The sequence below is a fragment of the Suncus etruscus genome, chromosome 4, assembly GCF_024139225.1.
Source record: "Suncus etruscus isolate mSunEtr1 chromosome 4, mSunEtr1.pri.cur, whole genome shotgun sequence".
NCBI classification, from domain to species: Eukaryota; Metazoa; Chordata; class Mammalia; order Eulipotyphla; family Soricidae; genus Suncus; species Suncus etruscus.
This window is the reverse complement of record NC_064851.1, coordinates 118626173-118639600: the sequence shown is the minus strand read 5'-3', so window position 1 is coordinate 118639600 and position 13428 is coordinate 118626173. Positions and strand designations below refer to the sequence as shown.

The 13428-nt window shown below is 43.1% G+C and overlaps 1 protein-coding gene across 1 annotated transcript in view; it reads right to left on the bottom strand.

Moving 5' to 3' along the window:
* The window catches only part of SH3RF1 (SH3 domain containing ring finger 1), a 189987-nt gene that overhangs the window by 21248 nt on the left and 155311 nt on the right, over nt 1–13428 (bottom strand). The window contains exons 7-8 of the mRNA XM_049771292.1: nt 4474–4622; nt 2704–2874 (exon numbers count right to left, since the gene is read on the bottom strand). Of these exons, the coding sequence (XP_049627249.1) occupies nt 2704–2874; nt 4474–4622 (320 nt within the window). The remainder of the gene's footprint in view (nt 1–2703; nt 2875–4473; nt 4623–13428) is intronic.

The window sequence follows — 13428 nt, the reverse complement described above, 5'->3', positions numbered from 1 at the left end:
CAGGGGATCAAACTCAGGATCCCCCTCAGATGTAAAGTACATTCCATATTATTTGAACCACATCCTTGGCCACTAATTCCATTTCAAGACGCACATAGTTTTTTAAAATGAGTGAACATTTTTTTGCAGAGTGTAAAAATAGCAAATGGAAAGTACCAAGGGTTCTGAGCAGAGGAAGTCCTTGAAATGCATTCTGAGTCACACATATGTGATCTTCTCTGCTCAGGAAAATACAGTTACTGGGTGCAACTTTTCATATCCAGGACATATCCTGCACTTTCCTTCAGGCCCTAGATTCTCTTGCTTCATCTATCTAAGAAGTCAGGTTTGCTTCCCTGACATTTTCTACAGATACATCATCCCTCTCACCCTATTTTGCCCTTCTCCCTACTTGCCCAAACCACACCAGTCCCTGAGGACTTGCCCACATACATGTGCACACACAGATTTATATTAACATTCTGGGAATGTCCTCTCTGGCTTCACTTGACCTAGCTAAATCTTACTTATTTTTCCAGATCCCACAGAATTTCAAGAAACCACCTGAGAGCTCAGGCTTGAAAGCCTATAATTCTAGTTGGTTTCCGGTGGATTTCTTCCTTGTGTCGCCCTAGATTACTAAATGGAGGGGGGAGAGAGAGAGAGAGAGAGAGAGAGAGAGAGAGAGAGAGAGAGAGAGAGAGAGAGAGAGAGAGAAAGAAACAGGAGAGAGAGAGAGAGAGAGAGAGAGAGAGAGAAAGAAACAGGAGAGAGAGAGAAACAGGAGAGAAACAGGAGAGAGAGAGAGAGAGAAACAGGAGAGAGAGAAACAGGAGAGAGAGAAACAGGAGAGAGAGAAACAGGAGAGAGAGAGAGAGAGCAAGAGAGAACACATCTATATTAAATTCCTTTTGAAATACTTCTGATTCAGTAAAATTCCATTAAAGGCAAGACCCAAGTGAATGGCTCTTTCTTTTCCCTCTATATTTGCCAGTTATAGGGCAGAACAAACATTAAACAAATACTAATGAACAGGATTTAATTAAATTAGGTTCACTGTAGTTTTATTAACTGTATTTTTAGTACTTTAAATTCCTTTAAACAGCAAATCTGTCATAGCTTTTTCCTAAATGAAATATTTCATTAACTTCAATGTTTTCTTATTTACCATGATGAATAAGATGCTTTCTTGTTAGCATCTTTCCAGAGACATTTTAGCATTTACTTTTGAACATTATGAAAATGTTTTTGTTCATTAACTTTTCTTGTTTGCTTTTATATTGTTTAGCTGCTTTTGTTTTGTTTGTTTTTTGCTTGTTTGCTTGTTTGATTTTTTTTTAAATCTGGGAGAATCTATCTGCTAAATTCTGGATGAAATGGGTCCTGAATGCAGATTTTTACATATACAGGCAAGAAATTTCTATTGATTAAAAAATCTTCAAGTCAAATGAAAGCCAACATTCTGTCACCATCTGCAACAATAGTGATTTTCATTTGATTAGGCATCTGGCCAGCCTATAAATCAAGGCCAACAGCTGACAAACATGTCAGTTCATTAAGCCATTTATTTAAAACCAGGGGTTTAAGGAATGATTTAACACAGTCAAATTGAACTACTTATTAAGAGACCAGTGGCCCAAACCTGTGCGTCTCTCAATGTTGATGCTATTATCAGTCATTTCACTCCATTTCCAAAGGTGTCTGCCTCAGTGGCCAAGGTAAGCACACTCTGAGTCAAGAAGTTTTATCTATCTTCCTCTAAGTCCCTATTTTTAAATCACAGGGTTTGTCAGCTTTAGTGACATTTGGGGCCAGAGTGTCCTTTTTCTGAAGGCTAATCCATAAAAGGACATGCATTATAAAGGTGTAGTTGCTTCTTTGGCTTTTAAGTACTAGATGCCAGAAACAATGCCCTATTCCCCTTTTAGATGGTCCAAAATGTAGGCAGGTGGCCCGGAGAGATAGCACATCGGCGTTTGCCTTGCAAGCAGCCGATCCAGAACCAAAGGTGGTTGGTTCGAATCCCGGTGTCCCATATGGTCCCCCGTGCCTGCCAGGAGCTATTTCTGAGTAGACAGCCAGGAGTAACCCCTGAGCGGGTGTGGCCCAAAACAAAACAACAACAACAACAAAATGTAGGCAGGTAATGCCTACCTCCTGTGCAAGCAAAATTACCTTCAAAGAAGGATGAAGGGTCTCTGTGATATTTCAGGAATTTTACATCTGACTGTATTACAGATATTTGAATTGCCAGACTTCAGAAGTAGCCATCAATGATGGAACAGACTAGGTCTGAGCATGTCTTCAAGTGTGATGTTAGATAAGTTATTTATTAAATCTTCTTGCCTCCATTCCTCATCTATTAAGTGCAGGTAATAATAGCATCTAGATCAATGAGTAGTTTAAATTATTTTGTACTGTCTGGTGGATAATACATAAAACATACCAGCTATTACATGACTTTGTTGAGGTTTTCTCATCTAAAATAATTCAAAACCCAGTGCACTTAATTGGTAGAAGCCTATAATTTCACCTACAACCTTGTGAAATGTGAACCATTTTAGAGTTAGGGAGACTTTAGCAAATAAGGATAGGATATTTTTTAATGTTAGCTATGTAGTAGGCAATTATAATGTGGGAAGGAATTTGGATAAGCTGAAACCTGTGGAAAAGGAATAGGTGCCTCTGATTAGAGCTCAGCAAACCATTTGTTCAGCACTGTACCTTGTGACTGGTGCCACGTAATTGCCAGGGAAAACCCCTATCTTGCTGGTATGCATCGACGTCCCCTTGAACCAGCCATCCTGGCAACGTTCAAACACTAAAAACATCTCCCCTTTCCTCAGTTCCAGCTCATCTTCTTTTCGGGGAGCATATGGATAGATAGCAACATACCTAGAAAAGAGAGAATATTTTATTTCCAGTTCAGTCACAGACCAACCTCAGGATGCTCTGACATTCCTTGGTACCACACTTGACTATACTGTGCTCATGCTAGTTAGAGGTTCAACAACTCTTTGATCTCTAAGTGCTGTTGACAGAGGTCTTGGCATCTATATCTTAAGGCAGAGGCCTTCCTTATTAAGAATCGGTGTCTTGGCAGGGTCTGCAAGTACTAATGGAACTTCCCAGAAGGCCCAGCTTGCTGTGTGGAAGAGGAGGAAGCCATGGGGAAAAATGAGCCCTTCCAACAGCATCTATGACATGGGAAGACATGGCACTAGGCGGCAAAGGGAAGCAGAACAAGCTACCTTGGATACATGAGCCTGGCCCCTAAGCCTGCTCACACCTGTCCACCATATGCTCGCCCCAGAGAAGAGATAGATTTTTTTGTTTGTTTGTTTGTTTGTTTTTGGGCAACACCCGGTGACGCTCAGGGGTTACTCCTGGCTATGCGCTCAGAAGTCGCTCCTGGCTTGGGGGACCATATGGGATGCCGGGGGATCAAACCGTGGTCCGTCCTAGGCTAGTGCACCTTACCTCTAGTGCCACCACGCCGGCCCCAGATGGATTTTTTTTTTTTAAAGCCAAAAGGAAAGTCCAGTTCATGGTGCCTGACAAACCTCTACCCACCAGAATATGAGTAATGGTGCCACCACCCAGCAAAACATGGAAGGTAGCACCTAGGGTTGATCAGTAGCTTCAACTTGTCATAGACATAAATAAATTCACACAATGCAAGACCCTCCAAAATAAAGTTGTATTCTGCCATCAGGAAACTCTGAACAAGAAAAAATCTGGACATTCTAGCTATGTCCTCCTGGGGCTTTTAGTCTTTTCACATGCAAGCTTCAAAAAGGTTTGGTTTATGGAATAGCTGTCCATGACTTATTATCCTGAGATGCTATAAGGAGTGAAAATGAAGACAAACACCCAAAACCAGTGTTGTTCCAAAGGGGCTGCACACAGTATTGGAAAGCAGGAAATCAGCTGTCTCCCTACCCTAGAAAGAGCCTTCCCTCAGCAAGACAGCTGCCTTGAGAGCTCAGGGATGAGTTTCATTCTGTTCTAGCACTTTCCTGATTATATGCATAGTTGGGTAGAAGTGTGCAAGGCACAAACAATGTGGGTGAGTCAGTCTGTCACCTGTTCCCTAGAGGAAAGGTGTTCTCAAGTCCAGAAAGAATTTGTCAATGGGCTGGCATACATACAGAGCATGCAAGAAGCCTGGGTTCGACTCCCCAAACATGTGGTACTCTAAGCACCGACAGGAATAACCCCTGAGCACAGAGTAGTGAACAGTCCCTCTACACTGGGTGCACCCCTCGCCCAAACAAGACAATAACAGAAAGGTGCTTCTCTACCACTGCTGTTTGGTTAAGTTTGAATGGAACATCTAAGTATGGAACATATGTCCTCTTTGGGGCCAGGGTGTGGCCCTGCCTAAGTATACATTCCTGGGTGTTAGGTTCCATCACCAGCCAGGTCTGTTGGCAGCACCATTCCATAGGGTGTGGTCCCACCATCCAAGAAACAAATGCCACTTGCACTCACACACTGGGGCGAGTCTGAGGCCGTAAATGTGCCATCTGGTCAGCAGGTCCCAATGTGGGCCGGGCTCCCATCCCAGGCGCTGTGGCAGCGGCAGCTCCTGCTGGTGTAGAAGCCAGGAGAGGTGGTGGAGGAAGAGGAGGGTTCATAGCCTGGCATGAGAGAGAGAGAAAAAAAAGAAAAATATTTACATCTTTAATTCTGGGAGGTACATGGGGCCATACGTGGCAGTGCCCAGGACTTTCTTCTGGGCTCTGTGCTCAGGGAACACCCCTGGTTGTGCTTGGGGGACCATATATACGCTGGGATAGCTGAAACCAAGTGCCTCATGCCCTATCCTACGTCTTTGGTGCCTTTATTTACATCTTTTATGAAATGTAGGAAGGGAAAGAAATCAGAAATTTCTACAGAAAGGCTTTGTTGAACCTGCACAGCCAAGAAACAGCAGGCTGAGTGGATTCGCCTGGGATCATTGTTTTCTCCAAAATATCCATCTCTTGTTATGCTTTAAGATCTTAAAAACCATGACAATCTCTTCAGCACATAGGTAAGCAATCTCACTTGGCAGGAGAAAAAGAAAGAAGCAAACAATTGTGTATGATTTTTAAGATTAATACCACTGTTAAGAACAGACAAGAATCCAAACACTTTTCGGGGGAGGCGGAGGCCGCTATAAAGTCACGCTGCTTGCTAGGGATTAATTTGTGATTGTTTCTGTAACCTGAACCTTAAAACACACACACAAAACAATTTCACTGCACCAGATCTCAAGCCATCAGAAGAAAATTTCCTTTGATGCCTGATCTCCAAAAAAGCCTGAACAATAGCAAGTCACAATCACTGGGCTATTGTTGCTACTTTTGCTTACTCTTTTCTTAACTTGACCAGCTTTTGAAATTTGGTACTATCAAGGCTGGTAATCTTTAACAAGTACACCAGCGAAGAAAAGCTGCTGGTTCTTTCCTGGGCACAGGCTAATAGGGATCTGCCTACAGGATTCCAGGCCTTTTGAAAATCAATGGAGCAATTGTTACCTTCTGATCTCTAAACCTCAGATAATTCTTTATGGTCTGTATATTGAAACTCCTGGGAAAACAGGCACACAAAGGCCCGCCTGAACCCCCACCTTACACTCCCCACATCTTTGAACCACTTACATGTAAAAAAAAAAAAATCAAAGGAGAAGGAAGGAGGCCAGAGATTACACCTAGGGAGACATACAGGGCCTATGCACACCAGCAACATTAATAGAAAAAAAACCCAAGGATATCTAAAGCTAGGCCTAAACCATCATTGTTTCTTTTATTTATTTATTTATTTTGGTTTTGGGGTCACACGGGTAGCGCTCAGGGGTTACTCCCAGCTCTACGCTCAGAAATCACTCCTCGAAGGCTCAGGGAGGCTGGGGTTTGAACCACTATTCTTCTGCATGCAAGGCAAACACCCTACCTTCATGCTATCTCTCCAGCCCCTGTTTCTATTTATTTTTTATTTATTTATTTATTTTGGTTTTTGGGCCACACCCGGCGGTACTCCTGGCTGTCTGCTCAGAAATAGCTCCTGGCAGACACGGGGGACCATATGGGACACCGTGATTCGAATCAACCACCTTTGGTCCTGGATGGGCTGCTTGCAAAGCAAACACTACTGTGCTATCTCTCCGGGCCCATATTTATTTATTTTCAAGAATAAAATCTGATTTCAACTACAAAAACTTCAATGGCCTGTTAAGGCACATCATAAACAGAGTAGGAAAATATTTCAAATCTCTGGACAGATGCTACAAGTGTTTCCCACATTAATTTTTCCTGCAAAAGTGATTTTCCCACGCTGCAGATGAAGCCATCGCAGAATATTTAGTGCAGAAATGCATGAGGTGTGGAGCTGCTTATGCATAGTGCTAATCAGGCTGAGACAGAGGTCCGGTCAAACAGAACTTAACAAACATTCCTCCAGGTAATTCTCACATTTCCATACAGGGTACAGGCAACATTCAGGCCAGTTCCAGCGCTAGAATGTGTGAGCAGACTGGGGCTCTTGAGGCTCCAGAAAGTCTCTTTGCTTAGAGAAGTGCAAGTCTTTGTTCCCTTGGGTCTCCTCCCAGGGACAGGGTAGAAAGGAATAAGCGTAGCAAGATACGTAGCAAAGGTGACCAGGGCAGGTGGTGAGTAATAATACACTAGGGGTTTGAAGGGTGAGATCACAGTCTAGACTGCACGTAGTAGACTAACATGCAGAGATGATGAAACTACCACCATACCCTGAGGTTAGAATAGCCCTTGCCCTATGTTCAGGGCAGTGGGGCTGAGAGAAGGCAGACAGCTGGCTGGCTTGAGCTCAACAAGAAATTTCCTAGAAATAAACAGGACTCAAAGATTCCATTTTCTATTTTTAAGGAGAAAGGAAATGAAAACGGATTATTATATTTTTAAAAACAAAGATGATGATGTTAAATCAGCTCTAAGAAGGAAAAGAGAAAACACTTCGGTGGATGAAAACACCAGTCATAGGTTGTAAACAGAATGCAGGGGGGTGGAGGGGAGGGTCACCTCCGGTGGTTAAAAAAATGCGCTAAACAAACAGATCGTGTGTGTGTGTGTGTGTGTGTGTGTGTGTGTGTGTGTGTGTGTGTGTTTTACAGAGTAGGTGTATCAGACTTGAAGAGATGGCAGAAAATTGGGTATTGTGAAATATCCCAAAGATGGTGCTGATGAGGAAAAACAACTCTGGGTTTTGAGTGCAGAAATGAAGCTGGCTTTAATAATGCTAGCAACATTTTCTGTTTTATTATTATTAATAATATCTTTATTTAAACACCTTGATTACAAATATGATTATAGTTGGGTTTCAGTCATGTAAAGAACACCCCCCATCACCAGTGCAACATTCATATCACCAATGTCCCAAACCTCCCTCCTCCCCATCCCACCCCTGCCTTTACTCTAGACAGGCTTTCTACTTCCCTCATTTATTTATATTGTTATGATAGTTCTCAATGTAGTTATTTCTCTAACTGTACTCATCATCACTCTTTGTGCTGAGCTTCATGTCGTGAGCTGGACCTTCCAGCTCTCCTCTCTTTTGTCTCTGAGAATTATTGTAAAAATATCTTTCATTTTTCTTAAAATCCATAGATGAGTGAGACTATTCTGCATCAATCTCTCTTAATTCACTCAGCACAATAGATTCCATGTACATTCATGTATAGGAAAATTTCATGACTTCATCACTTCTGACGGCTGCATAATATTTCATTGTGTATATGTATCACAGTTTCTTTAGTCATTCGTCTGTTGAAGGGCATCTTGGTTGTTTCCAGAATCTGGCTATTGTAAATAGAGCTGCAATGAATATAGGTGTGAGGAAGGAATTTTTGTATTGTATTTTGTGTTCCAAGGGTATATCCCTAGGAGTGGTATAGCTGGATCATATGGGAGCTCAATTTCCAGTTTTTGGAGGAGAGGAATCTCCATATTGCTTTCTGTTTGGTTTTGGTTTTGGGTCACACCTAGCAGTTCTGAAGGTTTACTCTTGATTCTGCAATCATGAATCATTCCTGATGGTCTTGGGGAACCATATGGGATGCCCGGAATCGAACCCAGGTCAGTGGCATGCAAGGAAAGTGCCTTACCCACTGTGCTATCGCTCTCTGCTGGGAACTTCTTTTCTTCTCACCAAGGCTTGCACATGAATGGGGCATTGAACATGGAGAGATACATGTAGATCTAACACACTTAACACTAAACACACACTAAACACACACTTTCGAGAGAAAGTGTGAGGAAAATCAGATTCTGAGATGTGGCATATGAAGGTAACAAAAGCACGAAGAGACCAAGAAGGAAAGCCTGATGAGAATCGGATTCCTAGATGGAGCTAGGCCCTGGGGGCTTGGGAAAATGAGAGGGTTCTGCTAAGTCCTGGGCAGTGACAGACTAGGAAGCTGTGGGTTGCTTTATAAACAAACTAAACTAAAATAATATGGTGATGTGGAAGTTCAAAAGGTGACCTGCTGTGTGCTGTGCTTCAGGCAGTTTGCTAGCCTGCAAGACCTGAAATTTCTACAGAGTAAACCGCAGCCTTTCGTTCACCCACAGCTGACCTGTAGACCTGCCTATTATTTCCAAGCTAGGTATCACAGGCCAAGATGCATCTCTTTAGCAGCTAAAAATCCCAACCAACCAACCAACGAACCAACAATACCAACACATAAACAAAAGCCAATCTTCTGACTTGCATAGGTCCCATAATGTTCTAAACTGAATACAGTATCAGAAACCATTTTCACCAGCTCCTTCATGCTAAATTAATAGGGGCTAGAAAAGCACTCATCACTTGTAGCAGAGCCTGATAGAAATGCAGAAAGTCTATCTTATCAAAATACAGTGTGATAAAGCTCTGGCCCCAGCCAGCAAGCTACTGGTGTGAAAAACTCAATGCCATTCTGCAATTCATTAAAAATGAAACCTCTGCTCAGGCTTCATAGATTCAGACCTTCTGCTTATCAGTCTGGAGCTGGAGGCAAGAATGGCTATTTCTGAATGATGGCTAGTGAAAACAAGATTTAGAAAGAGCCTGCTAATGTGAACAGTATCTGCTTGGCCACGTCTCAGATGTGTGCCCCTGACCCAATGACCCTTACAGATGAGGCAGATTTGCACTGAACAAGCCTGGGCTCTGGAGGTCAGATGGATGTAGATTCTAGTGCTGACTCTACTGTTAGGCAGCCCAAAATTTCCTTCCTTCATCAGGAGCAACACAGAAGTGCTCACGGTTCTAAGCCCCTGGGAGGCCCTGTTTGCCAGTAGACTCAAAGAGCCTTGAGCAGAAACATGTGGACTGACCACATACCATGATGCCCCTCCTTCCTCTCTGCAACCTTCTTTTGCCCTTTACAAAACCAAGTCTGGAGAAGGGTTGGGCCAAGAGTACATTTGTCTAGCAATGAGGAACAAGATCCTTCTATTTTCTCTTAGGTTTGGGAGGGCCACAGTCAGCCATGCTCAGAGCTGGGTTGTGGTTCTGTGCTCAGGGATCCCTCCTGGAACTGCTTGGAGGACCATGTGATAGCAGGGATTAGCAAAGCCTGCTTTCAATCCACTGAATTACCTTGCTACCTGAGTGACTGAGCCCACAGATCTAAAGCCTGGAGTCACAGGCCAGTCTCCCAGTTGGGCCTAAATTCAGGAGACCAAAATGAATCTTTTCCATATGTCTCCTAGGTTGCACTAGATATGAGAGTCCTCCACAATTCTAGGGAGAAAGTGACAGACAGGAGACGCTCCCAACATTTGCTGGGTTCTTGGGGCAAATAACATTAAATATGGCCTAATCTCATCATTTCCTTCTAAACCACTTTCCGCCCTCCAGAACACCCTCTTTCTTTCTGGCACCCACGGGCATGTATAGTGGCTACATGGCACTGTGTGGTCACAGCCCCTCAAATCAGCAGTGTTAACCCCTTCAGAACCATCACCCTTTGTATGCCTTATTGGTTTTATTTATATATAAATATATAATCTTTATTTAAGCACCATGATTACAAGCATGATTGTAGTTGCATTTCAGTCATAAACAGAACACCCCCCCTTCACCAGTGCAACATTCTCACCACCAATGCCCCCTCTCTCTTTCCCCGCCCTGGACTGTATTTGAGACAGGCATTCTAGTTCTCTCACAAATTAACATTGTCCTGATAGTTGTTAGTGTAGATATTTCCCTAATTGCACTCATCACTCATTGTGGTGAGCTTCATATTGTGAGCTGGTCCTTCCAGCCTCATCTCTATTGTCTCTGGGCATTATTACAATAATGTCCTTAATTTTTCTTAAGATCCATAGATGAATAAAAACTATTCTGTGTCTATCTCTCTCCCTCTGACTTATTTCACTCAGTATAACAGATTCCATGTACATACACATATAGGAAAATTTCATGACTTCATCTCTCCTGATGGCTGAATAATAATCCATTGTGTATATGCACCATAGTTTCTTTAGCCATTCATCTGCTGAAGGGCATATTAGTTGTTTCCAGATTCTGACTATTAAAACTGCACTGCAATGAATATAGGTGTGAGGAAGGGAATTTTGAATTGTATTTTTGTGTTCCTAGGAGTTGTATAGCTGGTTCATATGGGAGCTCAATTTCCAGTTTTTTGAGGAATCTCCATATTGTTTTCCAAAAAGGCTGGCCTAAACGGCATTCCCACAAGCAGTGAATAAGAGTCATTGTTTTTTAGGACAATGAAAAAAACTGGACAGATTTAAAAAAATCTATAAAACAATGGAAAAACAACCTAAATGTCAGAATCCAAGCAATAACATAAAGATGAGAAGTCTTTTGTTTAAACTGGATGCTCACTGGAATTAAACCAGTCAATTGTGGGAATGACTATAAAGATAAAGGGGGGGGGGGAAAGGAGGAAAAACATATATATTTTTTAAATGACAAGTTTACTTAAAAAAAAAAAAAGACCAAGAAAGATACAGTTAAGAATTTGGTAGAGGCTGAAGTGGTGGTGCTAGCAGTAAGGCATCTGCCTTGCCTGTGCTAACATAGGATGGACCATAGTTTGATCACCCGGCATCCCATATGATCCCCCAAGCCAGGAGCGATTTCTGAGCACATAGCCAGGAGTAACCCCTGAGCGTCACCTAGTGTGGCTTATGGGGGGAAAAAAAAGAATTTGATAATTTAGGGGCCAGAGTAATAGCACATTGGTAGGGTGTTTGCCTTGCATGCAGCTGACCTGGGACAGACCCAGGTTCAATCCCTGGCATCCCACATGGTTCCCTGAGTCTGCCAGGAGGAATTTCTGGGCTCAAAACCATGAGTAATCCCTGAGCACCACTGAATGTCCCCCTTCCACCACCCCCCAAAAAAAAGAATTTGGTAATTTAAAAAATATCTCTCTGGGAATGGAACTTCCTTGACAAATTGTAAATTTATTTCTCTATTGTTGAATCAAATAATTAAGGATGGTGCTGGATGGTGATGGATGGAAGTGGATGGAGAGATTCTTCTCTGCCATCCCAGGCCACGTGGCTCCGCGATCCCCATCCAGCCGGCGGGTCCCAGGCCCAGGTGAACAGCGGAATCAGACTCATCCAGAGACAGGCATCAGGAAGCATCAGCTTTATTCATGACCTATTCACCACATGTCAATATCATAACCAATTAAGCATTCAGCCATTCTAGGCTACCCTGCCTCTTAATTCCTTTCAGCCATCTTCCTTTGACCTCCATCCTGGTCAAAGACCAAAAGAGGCAACTACCCAAAAGCCAGAGAGCGCAGCAGGGCAGACCCCTAATCCCCTGGCTCAAGGGTTTATCTACCTATTCCAAGACCCCTCCCAGGAATGGGCGGGGTCTTGCAGGTAAGGTCACACCTAATATTCAGTTCCCAAGACCCCTCCCAGAAATGGGCGGGTCTCAGATAGGTACACCTAAATCCAGGGTGGAGTTACACTCTATGTTTGATTTTTTAAGAGGAGATTATATGGGGCCAGAGAGTTCGTAAAATAGGTGAGGCACTTGATTTGCATGTAGCAAATCCAGATTCAATCAATCCCAGCATTCCCATACAGTCCCCTGAGCACCACTAGCAGTAGCTCCTGAGTGTGAAGTTAGGTAAGCCCTGAGTATTGCCAGGTATAGTCTTGAAAGGAGAAGGGAGGACAGGGGAGAACAAAAAAGAAGAGGAAGGGAAGAGGTAAGGGAAAAGGAAAGGAAAGGAAGAGAAAGGGAAGGAAGGGAAGGGAAGAGGAGGGAAAGGGAGAGAAAGGGAGGGAGAGAATGGAAAAGAAGAGGAAGGGAGGAGAAAGGGAAGGGAGAGGAGGGGAAGGATGGGGGAGAGAGGAGAGAGGAAGAAAAGTACCTAGGGACTGGAGCAAATGTTTTTATGCAGAACCCTGAATTCAATCCCTGGCACCACATGGTCCACTGTGCATCTTCAGGAATGATTCCAAACACTAATCTGAGAGTAGTCCCATAGTAAAGAGAAGAGAGAGAAAGAAGGATAAATGATGACTAAAGGTAACTGGCTAAATTACAGAGGTCCCAATTTCTCCTTCTACCAATCCGAAAGGTAGGGTTATCAACAGAGATAGGCAAGAGGAAGCATCCCTCTCTCAAGGTTCTGGAGACAGCAGAGAGAAGCTCAATGAAAGTGAGACTAACTGCCAGGTTGCTGGCAATGGGACTTCCTTGACAAATTGTAAATTTAGTATTCTATCTTTGATTTTTTAGAAGAAATCATATGGGGCCAGAGAGTTAGTATAACAGTGAGGCACTTAATTTACATGTAGCAACCTGAACATGTTGCCGTGTTGCCAGCAGGTAGCAGATCCTCAGTGTAGTATATGAAAAAGTTTCCATAAGATGATTCTTGGAATTGTTGTATATAAAAGTGTTTCCTTAGGATTGTTCTGTGACTATTGCCCCACCTAGCCCTTTCAGGTGGGGCGCTGTGGAGTTGGCAATAAATAGCTTGATGAACAGGGGAGAGGGGTCCTTCTGTGAAAGCTGCTGGCTGCAGGAGGATTCTCTGGCTCTCCTTGCCCAATCTTTTACACCCTATCCTTCTTGTCTGTGTGGATTATTATTTGCTGCAGATAAATTTTATCAAGGTCTTCCCCTGAAAGGGGACAAGGGGATGGGAAGTAATTTCTCATTCTGGGAACTGTTCTTGGATTCACAAATACCCAGCAAAGTTAACAGCGAAGATACATTACACCTCAGTTAGTGTTTCTCAAAAGAGGGGAAAGCTGTGCTTCTGCCCCTCTTAGAACAACACAACACATTCAAGAGGTCTTGGGTCCCAAGACCTGAGTCCTTTTCTGTTGTGATTTTGGCTCACTTTCCAAGTCTCATAGCCCCTGTTAGCTCCCAAGGCCAGACTATCTACCCCTCAAACTACCAAGGTTTTTGTTCCATCCCTCCTACCCACCATCCTTC